The following is an 18,737-nucleotide window of genomic DNA, read 5'->3' on the forward strand; positions in this document are numbered from 1 at the left end:
ATAAACAGTATTAAAACCAACTAAGCTCTGCCACTAGCAATAGCACTGAACAAAAACTCTGGTATTTTGGCCAAAAAGGGGTTACAGAGAGACTCTGGTTTTCACATATGTGCACAAATGCAATTTCCAGACAATATAGCGCACGACAATATTGGCCGCATTCCAATAATTTAGCAATTTTCCAATCAAAAGTCATACAAAGGTTACATCGTGACATAGGCAGTACTTTAATGGCTAAGGAGAGTGCCCTTCAGACGTCTCGGCCAATCAGAATGGGCAGGTAGGCGGGCTGCTGTACTCCCGTTCGCTTTAAAGGAGATTTCAGTGTATCCTGATGAGTTTCAACTGATAAGTTTCCATCTCCACATGAAGTCTCCTCTTCACTGCTCCAAGTCTACATATCAGTCAATTTAGCTTTTTATTGTCACTTTTTACTGGAACCAGACTGATACGCCGCTTCTTCCATTCTTCTTACCGTGAACTACTGAGGAGGAATCACGCCATTTCATTTGGCAAGTTTGTGCTGTTTATTGTTTCTTTCTGTAACAAACTGGCCGACTTTTACTGTATGCAGGCTGTTCTGATCTCTGCTCTGTCTCCGTCTGTCAGTTCTCCTTACGTAAGCTTCTCCATCAGCCTCAGAGTCCAGAGCAACGATGGCTTCTGTACAAACCTAACGCGGTAATTTAACAACTTTATGCTATTTATTGTTTCCTTCTATTAAAAACTGGCTGACTTTTACTTCATTCAGGCTGCTGCAGCTCTCTCTCTCTCTCTCTGCTATTCCCCGTGTCTTTGTCATGATGAGGGTGTGTACATGACAAAATGACTGATCAGAATGATTCAGTGGAAGCACGATCCATTTAATGTAAACAGTTTCATTCGTCCATCTGGTCTAATGTGACGGAGCTTAATTTTTTGGCGGCATGAAGCTTGTAAAACTGGAAAAATACACAAATTAGCCGCATCATTGTTTAAGCCGCAGGGTTCAAAGCGTGGGAAAAAAGTAGTTGTTTATGGTGCAGATATTGTGGTACTCGAAATAGAGCCCAGTCACATAGAGCTGCTTTTTAATTTGTGCATTATAGATACGTAGTTGTAGGTAATGGTTTTCATGAAGACATTTGTGAAAAAGATGCTACAATACAGTTAGATGTTGGTTTGATATATTGTATATGTTTGTTTTTATTAATATGAGAAATAAATATGGTAAATTTGAACATTGCAATTTTATTATTTACCATTTATTACCACACAAAAGTACCAAAAATTGTTTGAGAACACATATCGATTCACAGGTACCAAGTATCAGTTCAAAAGTGAAAGGTACCCATCCCTAGGATTAGGTGAGGCTAGATTAGTGTTTTTGAAGAAGGAAAACAAAGTATCTGAGCCTGGAAAGATGCTAACCTTTCCCCTTTGAGACCAGAGCGGAGGGTCCAGCTGGCCGTGAGGAAGCAGACCGTTTTCAAGACAGGACAGGAACTGCAGCAGATGACCTCCTTTAGGGAAGCGCAGTGGAGGCCTTTGAATCCCATCCTGGCTCACCAGCACCACAGTGCCACCACTGTCCACTGAAGGAAGCAAAGACGAGCTGTGAATGAATGCTGACTGCATTCAGGTATTGGTTTAGTCATGTTAAAGGTTACGTGTACAAACCTTGTTGATGGCAGTGCAAATAAACAATGTCGTGTAGAGGGATGGTGGTGGCATAGTCCCAGTATACACTAAAACGCATACAAAAAAACACATTCAGGAAATCTAGAAACTTAAATTCAAATAAGTAAAGATCATCAGATAAAACCGTGGCTACACTAGGGTGACCATATTTGGATTTCGAAAAAAGAGGACACATACTCAAATCACCTTTATTATGCATTCTAACAATCTCATATAAACCTTCTTAAAATCTCTCATTCACTGGAACAATAAACATCTCCTCTTAGAAAATAAAACTATAACAAAACAAAAGCTCAAGGCTTAAGAACATTAAATAATCATTAAATACACACTTCAATAAATAAAATTCCTATGGGATACGTTTCTCTGAGCCTCCATGGAGGTTTTATCTTCCAGGAGGGTTTTCCCATTGACATTTTTAAATTAAATCCACCGGTATTTGGTCTCTTTCAGTCTCTTCTCTTTGCTGCTTCTATGACAAAGCAGTATCTTTAATGATTCTGTCACGTGTGAGAAAGATTAACGTAATGACATGATTCTTAGCTGTCAGAAACGGCTAGAATTTCTCCTATAATGGACTTTTAAATTAACGTGTACCCCGAGATGCGTTCAAGGTCCCTAGGAAACCCAGACATTTTCATCTATTTATATAATCTGGCCAGACGGATCACACAAGATGTAAAAAGAGGAAACGTCTGGGTAAATCCAGATGTATGATCACCCTAGACCAGTGTTTTTCAAATGGGGTACGTGTACCCATAGGGGTACGCAATGGCACTACAGGGGGTACTTGAGAGAAAGTGTAAAATAAAAAAAGCATTAAAAAAATGGGGTTTCATAATGTTTATTTTTAGTTAAAAATGATAATCATACTAAATATTACCAGCAACTCACAAAACTACAACACACAAAATAAGAGAAAAACATACTTAATAATAAAAAGAGCAAACAACCACAAAATATACCACATCAAACTAAAAACACACAAAAAGACAACAATGACACACTAAATGAGAGAAAAACACAAGATCACTACAAAATACACAAAAATAACAGAAATATACAAAACTAGATAACAGAGAGAAAATAATTGAAATAATAGAAACAACACACAAAAAAAGCAACAAAAACACATAAAATAACAATAAAAAAACAGACAAACAACAACAAAATACACAAAATGACACCAAAAACACAAAGAATGAAGATAAATGTGATATTAATTAGAACATAAACTGAAAATACAAGAGTCAGTCTTGGATCCACACCAGGCGGGAGATGACCAGAAATGATAAAAACTATAGAAATAAATCTATTCAGGAGGCACTAAATAAGCTACTGTTTAATTCCATTTATTTACAAAATGAGAGTCTTTAAAATGTGTTTTATCATCGATTCATTCCATTATTATGCTCTATAGTTGTTTTTTTTAAATAGTATGCTGAGCAAAATGTTGTAGTCTGACAAAGAGGGTACTTGGATTCAATTGTAAGAAACTAAAAAGTATGAGAAACACTGCCGTAAACTACACGCACACAGAGAGGCTGGCCAGGCTGTCAAGTGCAAAAATCTATTTTTTGGAGAGAGAAAGCAAGCACAGGCACAGAAACAACACACTTCACCAGCCTGAAGGATGTTTGACTGTGTTTCAGTCAATAAACCATCTGTTGGCTGCTAGTCCACTGAAAATAAGCCTCCTCAAACCAGCAGTGTTTATTCACTGTATAGAGGCCCTGAGCCACTCAACACACAGGCTGCATTATTCAGCAACATGTTTAGCCACACATACCCAGCAGCCCCATCTCCAGAAATACATCATGTTCTCACATACAATATCTTAGAGGGAATATAATAGGCTTTGTGATTTTTGCACCTGCGTTCATAGTCCAAGTCTCCGACAGAGCCATTCATCAGCTGATTAGGGGTCCACTTCAGAGTCATGATGTCAGCAGTCTGGTGCAGAGAGAGGTAGCCTGGGATGGCCTGCATGTCATCTCTCTGAAAACAACCATCAGGGTGGGTTACGCATAAAACTTGGGGATTAAAGGATTAAAAACCTTACATGATATAGTCTTTCAAAGCAGGGGCTCTCAACTTTGGGGTCACTGGGAGGCGGTCGCAAGATGCCTTCAAGAAACTAAAAATATTTTCTGAACAATTAAAGCCCATTTTTGCCTATTTTACTCTTTTTCTGCATCTACACCAAACTTGCCATAATTTAACTTATTTTCATCACTTTTTCTTGCCATATTTTTGCCCCTTTTTCCACTTTCAAGATATTTTTTGGCGCTTTTCCACCACTTTTCCAACATAATGTTGCATAAGTTGACCATTATTGTCACTTTTAACCTCTTTTCTCCATTTTTCATGCTTATACTTGCATTACACTTACCCTTGCCAAAACTTTTCCCCCATAATGTCACATATATTGACCCATTATCGTCCCTTTTAATCCCCCCGCCCCCCAATTTTACCACTTTTTGGCTTAAAACATAAAGACTTTTTACCACTTATTCTGTCCATTTTTGGCCACTCTAATGTGCAACTTTTAACTAATTTCTGTGGTTTTTAAAATCCCCTTTCACCACCTTTTCTACCTTTTTTGGTCACTTTTAACACATTTTATTTTCTGATTAAAACAAGGATTTACATATTTAAGATGACTGTATACTAGGCCCAAAACAAACTGCTTTGATGGTATTAATCAGATAAATAAATAAATGTGTTTATCACTGATTCATAAAATAAAGGACCATGATTTTGCTGACTTTATGGATGGACCCCAAAAAGCTCTCCCCTTTATTCCCCCTTATAGATGGCCCTGTCTCCACATGACTGTTCTTTAATGTTCATGTCTGTGTTCAACCATCTTCAGGTACAGTGGGGGTCCCCGGTCTCTGGAACCTTTATTTTGGTGGTCACGGGCTAAAAAGGTTGAGAATAGTACAATCAATCCAGTTTAAATCATTGTTTATTATGTGTAAAATGTAAGGCCCAGGGGCCAAAACTGGACCTTTCCAGCATCCGATGTGGCTCATAGGAGAATATAGTATATAAATAAAAGAGAAAACTTTTGTTCATGAATCAGCCCCTTCAATGAAACTCCACAGTCGGGCACACAGTTTCCCCATGCTTACTGTATATGACATGATGGCAGCCATTTTAATTGAAAAGAGTTAAAAAGGACTCAAATTATTTCACAAAATATCTCCAAATTAGATAAAAAGAAATATATAAAAATCCAAGAAATCATGTCTGTCACTTATTGCTTGGTTATTGTCTTTGCCTTACATGCTTTACATCATTTATACCAGGAAATGCAATCTAGGTGTAGGGAACCACGCCAAGCTGAACTTTAACCTGAAGACCGTCTTTCTAACAGGATTAACCAAGGAGCCTGTTTCTTTATCACTAACTGTTTACAGAATACTGCTCCAGTAACTTTGAGGTGCATAGCTAACCCCACTATGCTTCCTTTGAACCCAATAACGGAGCCAAGGAGACTGGCTCTAGCACTTTGAACTTTTCAGTACAAACTCTTTTTACGACTCCACACAGGGGGAAGAACCCCCGTCTTCTCCCTCCATCACAAACAGATACCTTTGGGATGCTGTAAAGATCACAGAACTTGTCCCATTGATCCGTGACCCCTGCGGTGAACTGTCACACAAGGATGCATCCCAGGCCTCCTCTAAGAGACTGGGTGGAGAAATACTAGCAGCTTTCCAAACCAAATGAGAACAAAGAAACTATAATATGTTTATAAAGTCACAAAAGAAAACATTGTTAGAATGGTTCCTGCAGAAATTACAATTGCAAATATTGTCTGTCCTAAGCCACTATTTTCATGTGATTCTATCTCCAACAGAATGTTATTTTAGATGTTTCATAATTTAAAAAGTGCTTAAAATACCAGAAAACATCACAAAAGTTAGTTTAAGCTCTACTATATCTACTACAACCATACAGTAAAGAAGAGGCATAACATGATTTTTGACTTTATGTTTCCAAGTAATTACAAGTAAAAATCATTAACCGGTTCCTGAAGTAATACTAGGCTATTTTCTAGTCATGTTTAGTCGAAAAGATTGTTTGAATATGCTGAACTCATTATTATGGTTTAAGTGTAAATCTAGGACTCATCCCTGATGTTTGTCCCTGTCATCACATCACACACCCCAGACACACCCACAGGCAGCCAGCTGAGATGCTGGCAACTTTAAACCAATCAACAAGCCCATTCTTGGGAGGCGAGCCTCAAAGCTTATCTTTTAAAAGGAAGAAACTTTAGTTTGGGGACGCTGACCGTTTCAAACTCAACGCGTTTCCCTTCCCCATCTATTCATTTATTTTATTTCATTTTTAGTTGAAACAGTTAGATTTTTGGAAACAACAGTTTACTTGGTTCGGACGAATCCAGCATCTAGTGACGTGCGTAACAGCCGAACGAAGCCTGGCCCGTGACCCACTGTGGTAAGCCACGAGCCGCTCTCTAACCCAGCTGCGAAGGCCAGAAACACCTGGATCGGCTGAAGGGGCTAATCTGTTGAAACGCAACAGAACTCAACGGTGGCACGTCCCGCTACGTTTCTTCAACACAGCACCTGCTAGTTCTACCGGACATCATCTTCAAGGAACCTGAACGAACTCTGCTCAGCAAGCTTGATCCACAATAGCTCACATACATACTTCCATAGCTATAAACTTACATACATTCACAACATGTTCACACACAGTTCATCTCATTCATGTTTGTCTGTTCTCCCCTGTCTGTCTTCCCCTCTTTGTTTTAGGAGCTCTCTTTATGTTTTTTTTATTTTTTATTTTATGATATTATTCAAATATGTATCCTGCATTTTTATTAAATATTTATTTGACTAGCATTCTCCGAGAATAGTTTTTTTCACTTTATTACATATAATCCTCACTTTTATTAGCCTAGAAATGCATTTTATCATGATTTAATTATCATATTTTAATTGATATTTTGACTGTGTTAATTGTTGAACTTTGAATAAAAGGTTAAACAATCTTTGATTCCTCTGAATAATTAAAGTTGTGTATTAAGGTGAAGATGTTGCTCTACGAATCCCTTTCCCTGGTTTCACATTAATGGGTTAAGTCTAAAAACTTAAGACATATTTTCCCTGTTAAAAAGAGTGGCACCCTGGCAAAAGTTGAAGTAATATCAATAATCATAATTAATATAACCCATAATTAATAACCCTCATCTTCCTACATAGGGCACTTCATTATTGAAAATTCTCATTTTCCCACCTATAATCTGTAGGCCACTTAAGATCAAACTGGCCAAGAGATCAAACTGTCCGATGAATACTAGGGATGTAACGATTCACTCAACTCCCGATACGATTCGATTCACGATACTGGGTTCACGATACGATTCTCTCACAATTTATTTTACAAAATGGGACTGTAGACAATAGAAAATACTGTATTATTTTCCTTTTATATTTCATTGTCAAAAGAATCCCTTGATGAACTATTCAAAACAATGTAATTTAACTAAAAATAAATCTTGAATGAAATAAATAAAGGAATAATAGAAATGAAAATGAAGCCTATTAATTTAAATTCTGGTTCTATAATAAACAAAGCAAAACTGCATAATAGTTCTTTTTCTTTTAAAAGTGCAACTGAAAATGTATTTTGTGCCTTAACAATTGGACTTTTAAAAAAAAAAAAAAACGTGATTACACTGATTTACGTCATATTTGTTTGGACCAGCAGAGGGCGCTGGTAACACAGTGGTCGGTTGGCATGCAGATATCTTGCAGTGAAGAAGAGAAGCTATGCTAGCAGACAGAGCTAATAGAAAAACGTGACTTTTACAGATATTCAAGTAATATTACAGATATTCCTTCGGTGCTAAAGAGGTAAGGAATCATTTATTAACATATTTAAGAGTAGAAGGCGGCCAGAAAGAAAGTATTAGCAGACTCCGCCCGCCGCCTACACTTGTGGATAGCGCCCTCTGCTGGTTAAAAAAAGTACTGCGATTCAATTTTCAAAAAATTGATATCAACCGTGATACCTATGAATCGATTTTTAACTGCCTTATGATCAATCGTTACATCACCAATGAATACAATTTTACACCAGTAAATAGTTACTGTCCACAGTAAGCTCAATTTTGTGGCGACATGAAACTTATAAAACTGGGAAAAATCCACAATTAAGCCACGTCATTGTTTAAGCCTCAGGGTTCAAAGTGTGAGAAAAATGTAGCATCTTGTAGTCGGGAAATTACAATATTTTTTTGCTTAAAATTTAAATGTATTTACAAAAGCAGAAATATGGATTTTCTTTTTTTTGTCTAGTCCTGAAAGATGAAACATTAAAACAAAGTAATTATTTCCACATAAATGAAACAGTGGCTGTGTTTGAAAAGTCATACTAAAGTACTACTCATACTAAGTCTGATGTCAAAATGAGTATGTAGAGCATTCACATTGGATAGAATGGAAAGTTTGAGTACGCGAGAAATACCTGGATGTATACTATATCGGGACATTTTTTTTTAAGTATGCACACTAGTCATACTAAACCGTCCCATGATGCATTGCGAGCAGAATGTAAAATCGTGCTGGGACCGGCTTCAAGCTAAAAGTCAAACATCTCCTTTTCAAAATAAAAACACCTCGTCTTGTCTTCCATTAGTTTTTTTTAGGGATGTCCTGATACAAGATTTTTATTTCCGATATTGCAACCTTGCGTATCGACCAATACCGATATAGATCCAATATCAGCATAAATCATACATAATTTGTTTTTTTTCTTTAATAAAAAATAATATTTACTAATTTTGTAGTGTGGAATGTTAAAAAAGGCTTGATCAAGTGATGTTAACAGAAAACAATTGTCAGCAACAGTAGGTATGAGAAAAACTGACCCATTATTAACCAATTGGTTACATACATGTAACCTTCAAAATATTATCTACTGTATTCTACAATTGAAAAAAAAAAAAAAAAAAATAGGAGAATCCGGAAATTTAATTTCGATATCCGATATTCGTCTTCAGACTAATATCTGACCGATATCCAAAATCGATATTGAATCTGGACACCCGTAGTTTTTTTTTTTTTTAACACTTTTGCATATAGGGCTCTTGCTTTGAAGTTAACAGGTAGTTTAGTCCGTAGCACAATGGAGGGTCACTGAAAATCTCTAAAGCTTTGGAATTAAATGTGTATACGGCAGTTTTATGGATCAAATGACCACATGTTGATATTCTACTTGGTCACTTTCTCACTTTCAGAACTTTTAAAGCTGGAGAATCAACAGAGATATTTAGCATCAGTGTGCTTCAGATTTTTGTCGTTGTAAAGGCATCTTGGGATGCATGGAAGTATACTTCAGTGGGAACGGTCATCATCCTAATCATAGGCTACTTATCGTATAGAGTAGACAGCATGTACTCATTGAGTTTGAAGTGCAGAGTACAAAGTGTGCCATTTCAAACACAGCCATTGTGCTGACTTCTGAGATGTCTGTGCCGGCTACTGTAGGCAGGGTTTAATCATGTTACTCCTTGGGGGGGTGGGTCATGTCTCTGGATCTGGAATTGTTTAAATGGATTTGAAGAGTTACCGGTTGTACGAGCACATTGTTCTTTCCGAACAGCAGCGTCGCCCTGTTGTTTTGATGCAGTGACTCCACATATTCACGAGCGGATGGCGAGGGGGAAGGGCGCTCATCCATGCTGCTGCTGGAGTGTCTTTTCTGGATCTGCACGGACACAAAACACAGAGAATGACCATTAACAGTCGCTCATTCATGTGCACAGATGTCATCTCCCTTGGTTCTTAAAGTCAAGAGCAAACCAACACACAAACACGCAATGGTTTAAAGTACTGTGGGTGTTCTGTGATCTGAACTGATTGAACTGGATTAATGATTACATGAATGCTGATTGGATGTGAAGATTCCTTCCCCTGGGACAGACTGTGCTTTAACTATTGCTTATTCTTAGTAAGCAGAGCAGACAACCCGTGAGCATCTAAGGACGAGATGGAACACATCATCTGCAGATGGATGGACTACAGGATAAAATTACAGACAGGATAAAGTAGAATAGGCTTGAATGCATCTCTTCCAGGTCACCAGCAATACCATGACATGTGATACTTACACAGAGTGCAGGCCTCTTGGAGGGAGAATCCTGCCTGCAGTGGCCACTGTGGATGCGATGCCTTTGCACCAACTCGTCAGCAGAAGGGTCGGTCCAGAAGTGGTCGGCCGTCTTCATCTTTGTGTACTCCAAAGCGCAAGGTCCAACTTTCAAAATAATAAAAAAAAAACAATACACAAAACAGCCTTTTAATCTGCATTTGGCTCAGGGCCAGAGTGGGACTCATTTTCAGTTCTGGAGCTTGTTGTTCTGTAAAGGCAAGGCAAGGCAAGACAAATTTATTTGTATAGCGCATTTCATACTCAAGGCAACTCAATGTGCTTTACATGATAAAACATTCATTTGTTTAAAATCAATAAGAACATTTAAAATCATCAGTAAAATCAATTAAAATCATCAGTAAAATCATCATGACATCAACAACATGACAAAAAATCTCTCTCAATCATATGCAGTAGAGAAAAAAAGTGCCTTTAACTTTGATTTAAAAATGTTCACATTAGATGCTGACTTCAGCTCTGCTGGCAGTTTGTTCCACTTCTTTGCAGCATAACAACTAAAAGCAGCATCACCATGTTTACTGTGAGCTCTGGGCTCCACTATCTGACCTGTGTCCATAGATCTGAGAGACCTGCTGGGTTCATACCTGACTAACATGTCACTGATGTATTCTGGACCAAACCCATTCACAGATTTATACACCAGCAGCAGAACTTTAAAGTCTATTCTGAAGCTGACTGGGAGCCAGTGTAAAGACTTTAAAACTGGAGTAATGTGCTCTGACCTCTTTGTTCTGGTTAAGACCCGAGCTGCAGCGTTCTGAACCAGCTGTAGCTGTTTGATGCTCTTTTGGGGGATTCCTGTCAGAAGACCATTACAATAGTCCAGTCTGCTGGAGATAAAAGCATGGACCAGTTTCTCCTGATCTTTCTGAGCCATTAAACCTTTCACTCTGGAGATGTTCTTTAGGTGGTAGAAGGCTGTTTTTGTGATAGATTTGATCTGACTGCTGAATGTCAGATCTGAGTCAATCAGAACACCAAGGTTTTTGACTTGATCTTTAGCTTTTAAAGATCGAGACTCAAGATAATTGCTGACAGCAGTCCTCTTTTCCTTGTTACCAAAGACAATCACCTCCATCTTGTCATGGTTTAGTTGAAGGAAGTTTTCACTCATCCAGCAGTTTACTTTTTCTAAGCAGTCACACAACACCTCAATGGGACCATAGTCATCTGGGTTCAGTGATAGATATAGTTGTGTGTCATCTGCGTAGCTCTGATAATCAACCTTACAGTTCTGTAAAATTTCTCCTAAAGGAAGCATATAAAGGCTAAACAGAAGAGGTCCAAGAACAGATCCCTGAGGAACCCCACAGGACATTGGTAATCTGTCAGATTCAAAGTTTCCAATGCTTACAAAATAGCTTCGCTCCTTCAAGTATGACTTAAACCATTGCATTACTTTTCCATTTAGTCCAACCCATGTTTGCAATCTGTGCAACAAAATTGTATGATCTACAGTGTCAAATGCAGCACTTACATCCAACAGAATGAGAACAGATACTTTTCCTGAATCAGTGTCCAACCTTATGTCATTGATCACTTTGATAAGAGCAGTTTCAGTGCTGTGATGAGAACGAAAACCTGACTGAAATTTATCAAATATTTTGTTGAATGTTAAGAATTGACTCAGTTGGTTGAAGACCACCTTCTCAATGATCTTGGCCATGAATGGAAGGTTGCTGATTGGTCTATAGTTAGCCAGTATAGAGGCATCCAGTGTTCTCTTTTTTAACAGAGGTTTCACAGCAGCTACTTTCAGGGATTTTGGTACGGTGCCTGATTGGAATGAGCAGTTAATTATCTGACACAAATCAGTGACAATTGACTTTACAACAGTTTTAAAGAAGTAAAGCCTTGTACTTCAGTGTATTGTTCTAAAATATTTTCAGTGCTGGTTATGGTTGCTTCAAAATGTAGAATTATTTGAACATGCAAGCACATCTCCAACATTAACCTTTAAAACACATCCTATCTAAAAAAAAAAAAAGCAGAATCTACACTTATCAATGAGGGCAGTGGAAATTGGACTATTCTTCAAATCTCATAAAAAGTAATGTATGATTTGCAATAACATTTTAGAACAGTAATACAGCTTTGTTATTATTAGTGTAAAGAAAAAACATTCTATTTTTTATAATTCATTGAATTTATAATACATCACCATGCACTTATAAGAGAACGAGAATGGATGAACACGAGATCTTTAATGTTAAGAAAGGGGAGGAGGACATGACCACTACACTAACTTCAGCTATAGTTAATCATCTGCTTCATTTATTAAAAACAAGATGGCAAATCATAAAAAAATGCATTCATTGTTTAATAATAATTAATCATTCAGACAAATTGAGTTTAAATTCAGATTATTTTTTTGAAAGCGTAATTAAGTAGGGATTCAAGACTGATGGGGTATGGGGGTGCAAATCGAAGGTTGTGCAGAGGCGCCTGCTGCATCTGTAGTTCCTGTGCCTAAAGAGCTCCCAGCGGAGGCCCAGTGACAGCGGTAGCAGCACATGTGATCAACCCAGTGTTATGATTGAGGATAGTGCATGGACAACGGCCATCCAGGCCTGATTTGGCTGTTTCAATGCTTTTGTACATGAATAGATTATTTTATTACTTTGAGTCTTTGTTTGTCCTTATGAATTCTGAAAGTTTTCAGACAAAGCTGTCCAAACAAATTTGTGGCCATTTTGAGCAGATTTAGCCAACAGTATGATGCTAACTATCATTCGGGTTCAAAATCATGTTCCTTTTATTTTGTGCTCAAGCAGCCAACGGCATAGCCTACTGTTAGCTAGCTAAAGCTGCTCTGTATTGTTGTAGCACTGGAGACCGGTCGTGGTCTGGAGACCACATTTTGAAGGTCTTAGTCTTGTCCAAGTCTCGGAATGGCTGAACTCGGGATTTTCCATCAAGACCAGTTGAGACTAGCACTGATCTGCTATTCTTTAACTTCATTAATGTGATAATAAGGAGAAGCACTTGAAACTGTTGCTGATTAATTCAGGTTGTAATTTGACATTAAACATTTAGTGTGAGCTCACAAATTGGAAATCTTTTCCAGTGCTTTATGTGTCAGACACCTACAAAAACTCAGACATCTGTCCATATTATTTCTTGTCACAAATCCCACTGAACACTTTAGACCTCATTCACCTAACAATAAATATCTTTTTCTGGACACATCAGTGGCTTTTAAATACATACAAGGCCTGTGTTGTGAATGTCATACTAACGCACGTGCGTTCACATTAGATAATATGAAAAGACTGAGGCACAGATTCACTCAAGGTTTAGTGGTATTTAAATGTGTGCAAACGTCACTTCATAAGGAGTACAAAGCCCAGGGAATCAGGAGTGCGCCGCCGCTGCGTTTCCCAATGCACCCTCAATCCATTTAATGCGTTACCCCCTAATGAATATGCATAGTAGGCGGAGTATACCAGAGGTAGCAAAAATATGGGAGAAGAAAATGCAAATAAATGTATGCAGGGGGAGCAATGCGATTCATGAAATCAAGAACGGTTTGCGGTGAACTAGATTTCAGTTCCAGAAAATAGTACGACTGAAAAGCAGGTGCAAACATACACGCAGAGATCATCGCTGCAGTAAATGGACAGAAAACACAGCGGAGATGAAAAAATGCTCCAGTTGTGTGTGTGTGTGTGTGACAGAGCAAAAAAGCTGGACATGCGTCCATCTCTCCTCTGCGGGTCACTGTCTCACACAGATCAGCCACGCTCATGCACCCATCCGTCCCTCACAGTCACATCCACACACATTTCTCCACTGCGGGATGAATAAAGAATATCTATCCATCTATCTGCTGTAATTCATCCATTTTTTTATTAGTTTCCTCTACTAACACCTCTAAATCTGCTGCTTCATATTTTTATTTTCACTTCCACACACTCAATCTTAGTGAATTCCGTGCAGCAGGTGAGGAAACTGCGTCACTAAAGGATTTAGGGAAGCAACTTAAATACCACCCTTTATTTCAGATCTCAGTGAATATGCCTCAGAGTACGTGAGAAACACCCAGATGTATACGAAATGGGGATACTTTTTTAAGTGTGCACCATGGACAGACTAGTCATACTGAACCGACCCAGAATGCATTGCAAATGAAATGATCCTGGAACCGACTTCAAGTTAAAAATCAAACATCGGCTTTTCAAAACAAAAACATCTCTTGTGGTCTTCCATTAGCTTTTGTAAATAGGGCTCTTGTCAGCACACTGGTTCTCAGTAAAACTGGGTCCAGTTTCATTAAAACACCAGTCAACGTGCTCTTCATGTTTCGCAGCATTCATCCATTAATGTAACATTTCATTAAATTACCTCACAGATTTTTGTTGTAACATACAGACCCTCACACATATATGTTTAATTATTGATTTAATAATGTAATAGCGATTGATCTGTACCCCTCCCACCGCTCCACCTTGCTGTTTAATCTGTTTCCATGGTTGTGCGGTGGTAAAACCTATCCAGCATTATTCAGGGCACACAAAAACCCTTTCTCTAAATATTCCCGATGGTTTATCAAATTACTTTCTAAACGTGTTAAGATTACTTTACCAGTTATTTATTAATGACATGGTGCCAGAAAAACTAATTTAAACCGATGCATCGTTTCTGTTCTGCTTGTCTTCAGTAACTCATTGTTACATCTACACCTGATGATGTGGCATGTGAGGTTGATGATTCCAATACGTTAAACAAATGCTGTACCGTCACATTTAATTACCTAATAATGATGCAAGGATGGGTCCGTCCACTGGGTCCATTAGAACAGCCTCTTTCTCATAGTATTTACTGGAGGAAAAAGACAAAGATGAGAGAGACATCTTGAGTTCACAATGCCAGGGAAAAGCTAACACAGATGGGGTTGATTTAATTGAATCGATAATCCAGTTACGTCATTGATCAGCTGCATGGAATGAGTGGGGAGGTTTCAGCTACACTTGTGTCCATCTCCTGGGACACACTGTTCTTTAGATAATCCTGTCATCCAAGCAGGCCATTAAAGCAGGCAGCAGGTATCTGAGGGTGAGTCTTTGAAGTGAGTGCATATGAAACATTATGTTTCTGCCTTTTCTGTGTACCTGCTGTTCTCCACCAGGTATTGAACAATCTTGTCCAACACTTTCTCAAACAGAGCCGTCCTGATCCAAAGGTTCTTGACTCCCTGTGGAGAGAGGCTGGGGAGTCGGGGGATCTTTCGAAGGCTGTCTTGACGTTGCAAGCTTTGACTGCGTCTGCAGAATAAGCATTAACAGTTTGACTGACAAAAAAAAAAATTAAATTACAATTATGTGTTCAATTATCCATGTTCAATTACAACTCAATTACGATTAAAGAGTAACTAAACCCCAAAACCACTTTTCTGTTGAATACAAATGTATTTGGGTATGAAGTAATACTGCTGATTGATCCTGGTCCAACTCTAACATTTTAGACAAAGTATTTCAATTTGTCATATTTTGTTGTAAAATGTCAGAGTGACTGCCCTCTATGGGTTGAAACCTGGCTATTACAATTGACTTTTGCTATTTGCTGAGAACAAGATCATGTGATGTTTTGTGACCATCTTGCGTCACAAAACAAGCAGTGACGTGCCGTCAGGGTAGGCAAGGTAGGCAGTGCCTACCCAAGGGTGAATTGATATTTTGATTATTTGTTTTAATTATAATATAATTATAAATTATTTATTTTTCCATTTACAATAGCCTACAGTACCTATAAGTTTGACAGTGTCCGCATTTTGTGCGTTTCAGAGCCCATTCTGTGTTTTTACATGTTTGCGCATGCGCAGTCAGGTCCCCAAGATGACAACCATTTACATGCAAAGGCAGTGTAGAGAGCTGCCTTTGCACGTAACCGCTCTATGCTAAATGCTATACCTAAGTTCACAGTACATTAGTGAGTAGATGCCACGTGACCGCTGCTGCTACGTTCTCTAGCTAGTGGGCGGGATAACACTACAGTCAGGGTGACAGCACCAGAGATGATTGAGAAACTTTTTTTTGAGGAAAAACGACAGCTTTTAAAAGATGGAGACCAACACCTGAGTTACCAGAGCTTCAGCAAAGGTAAGGTCAGAACATTGTTGGTACTTTCTACAGTGAATGGAACAAAAGGAAGGATTGGCTTTGTGGATGCTGCTCACTGAGGCTGTTCTGAGTTGTTTTTGTCATTTTCTCTATTTCCAACACAAACAACAGATGTGCTGCCGTGTCATGAAATATATCTTGTTGGGAGAGTATGGAGGTTATATTAAATAACTGTTTATGTTTCTTTAATGGTGTTTATGATGTTGATTTTGTTAGATGGCTAAATGCTTGTTCATGTGGATCTTGTTGGGTTTTTTCTTTCTTATGAATTTCATATTTTGATAAGTGCATTGAGATGACTTTGTTGGAAATTGCTTTATACAAATAAAATTGATATGAATCGAATTAACACTTGACAGCAGAAACATATGAAATTGTCATTGGTGGTCTCGATTTGCAACGTGCCTACCCAACCCTAGTGGTCACGGCACGTCACTGCAAACAAGCACTGTCAGCCCCACCCCTTTTATAAAAACTAGCACCTGTGGGCTGTACAATCTGTGGTGAGTAGGTTGAATTGAGAGAAGAGTGAATAAAGATGTATAGTGAGTAATGAGTAGCTAGTTAGCATAGCACAGATTGTTCATTGAATCAATCAGCTGTAAAATACACAACACAATATTATCCATCATCTAATTTGTTTTTCATCTCTTGGTTACCTTGCGAGGCTTCCTAATCATAGAAAATATTGTTTTTTATATTTCTGGTGTGGGCGTCTGAGCCTTTTTTCTGTTAGGATTCCCCTTGATTTCAATGTTTGTTTGTTTTTAAAAAACAAAACAAGGTAAAATGATCCTCAAGAGAACTAACATGTAGTGGGAAAACTTGATATGAAACATATTTTAATAATTATGTACATGTAAGACATAACTAACAAGGTTCCACAGGTTTGAATTTAATTCAGATGTAAATGACAGTTTTTATAAAATTTCCATGACAATTCTACTTTTAATTAACTACTTTTAATTAATTTACTTATTTAAATTAATTTAAGTAATTGATCTTAATTACAATTCAATTCAACAGAAACAGCTTTTTTCAATTACAACAGCATATATAATGATGTAATTGTTATTAATTATCAATTATGTGATTAAAAATATAATGACCCTAACGTTGTTTCAAAACATCTCTAATAATAAACTAAAACTACTTTTACATGATTTTTTCAAACTACCGGTACTTGAAAGGCCCAGCAGTGTTTCAGATTACCATCAATTTCTGAGACAAACAAGCTTTGATTAAAGCTTTGGGCTGTTTTGTTATTCAGAGCTCGAGTCGTGTGCGTCTCTCACTTGTTCTCCATCATCTGCTCGTGCTCCTGGGCCTTCCTGCACAGCTCCTCAGCAGGGGCGAAGCTTTTCCCGACCTTCATGAAAAGTGCTGCGATCTTGTTGCTGCGCAGAAAGCCGGCGGCTCGCCTTTTCAGTCCGTGCAGAACGCATGCCTCCACCGCAGCTGTGCAGAAACAAAGACGTTGATGGTGGAATAAATCAACACATTGAGGGTGCTCTTCACTACAGGTTTTTATGTTTAATACTGTATGTTTTTCTTTCAGTTCATTTTCAGGTTGTCCTAATGCGAAATAGGCTGTTAATTTATTTCTATATTAGTGGATTACATCTAGTCATTACATGATCAAACCAGTACAAAAAAACACATGATTAATGTATGTAGAAGTGTGTTACTATTCGGGAAGGTAAAGGAGAAAATACATATGCACACAAGCTATTTATTGTTTGTCAGTAATAATGTTCCAACTTATCATGCTGTGCTCAGAAATACTATTTATAATGTACGCTAAAGTTATCTAATTTGAGAAATCAGCTCGGGCATTGGTTGAGGCTACATTAAAGGCACACTGTGTAACTTTTGGCCACTAGGGGCGCTAGAGCGGTAACTTTCACGCCAGCGGCCCAAGTGGCCACAAGCGCCGCAGCACTGTCGCAAAAATCAACAAACAGTCAGTAGGGCCAGTCTCCCGTCTTTTGATTGTGTATGCAGACAGTTGTTGATCTGTAACTAATAAGGATTGGCTCTCAGGGCTGGGGTACGAAGCGCGGCTGGGCTCGCTCAGTCGCTCGCTGGAGTCCTGGCGCTTGGCCTTCCTCGCACGTCGGTGGCGCTCCCCCCTACTCCCTGGCCTCGTCGCAGTCGTCGGCCACCTTCGCCAAGAGGAACGCGCGCCGGGGAACTGACTTGCCAACTTCTCTTACTAAAGAATCCACGTTTACCTGAACTATTAACCCAACACAAAACTACCATATTGTGCTCTTTTGGCTGTAAAGAGAGGCTAAACTCATTTCAACTGCCCACAGCAATGGTGCCGGGTCGGGAAATGCCTGTATGTTGTGTATGGAATCAGAACAGTATCATAATGAATGAACTCTTGCAGGGTTTTTCACGATTGCACATGCTTTGCTTCATAGTTGTATTTCAAATTCACAAATGCACACGATTTGTTTTCGCAAATATATATTTTATGCAAACTTGTAATATAAATTCTGAAATGCACACACTCTACTTCACAAATATTATTTTGAGGCACACTTGTAATCTAAATCCACAGATAATGCAAATTGCTGAATGTGCATTTACAAACTGCTTCTGTGCTGTGAAACCTCTGTATTTGTGAGAGAAATGTGTGTGGGGAATTTAGAGACTGCTCTGACGTCACGGGTCAATGAACGTCACCATTGACAGATTCATCAGCCAATCAGG

General features: G+C 38.3%; 1 protein-coding gene across 1 annotated transcript in view; it reads right to left on the reverse strand.

Moving 5' to 3' along the window:
* The window catches only part of LOC114469387 (small G protein signaling modulator 1-like), a 72,586-nt gene that overhangs the window by 19,503 nt on the left and 34,346 nt on the right, over positions 1–18,737 (reverse strand). Inside the window, exons 4-11 of the mRNA XM_028456885.1 lie at positions 17,312–17,474; positions 15,009–15,161; positions 14,651–14,718; positions 9,836–9,981; positions 9,295–9,432; positions 3,554–3,678; positions 1,660–1,727; positions 1,411–1,574 (exon numbers count right to left, since the gene is read on the reverse strand). Coding sequence (XP_028312686.1) covers positions 1,411–1,574; positions 1,660–1,727; positions 3,554–3,678; positions 9,295–9,432; positions 9,836–9,981; positions 14,651–14,718; positions 15,009–15,161; positions 17,312–17,474 — 1,025 coding nt within the window. The remainder of the gene's footprint in view (positions 1–1,410; positions 1,575–1,659; positions 1,728–3,553; positions 3,679–9,294; positions 9,433–9,835; positions 9,982–14,650; positions 14,719–15,008; positions 15,162–17,311; positions 17,475–18,737) is intronic.

The sequence above is a fragment of the Gouania willdenowi genome, chromosome 9, assembly GCF_900634775.1.
Source record: "Gouania willdenowi chromosome 9, fGouWil2.1, whole genome shotgun sequence".
NCBI classification, from domain to species: Eukaryota; Metazoa; Chordata; class Actinopteri; order Blenniiformes; family Gobiesocidae; genus Gouania; species Gouania willdenowi.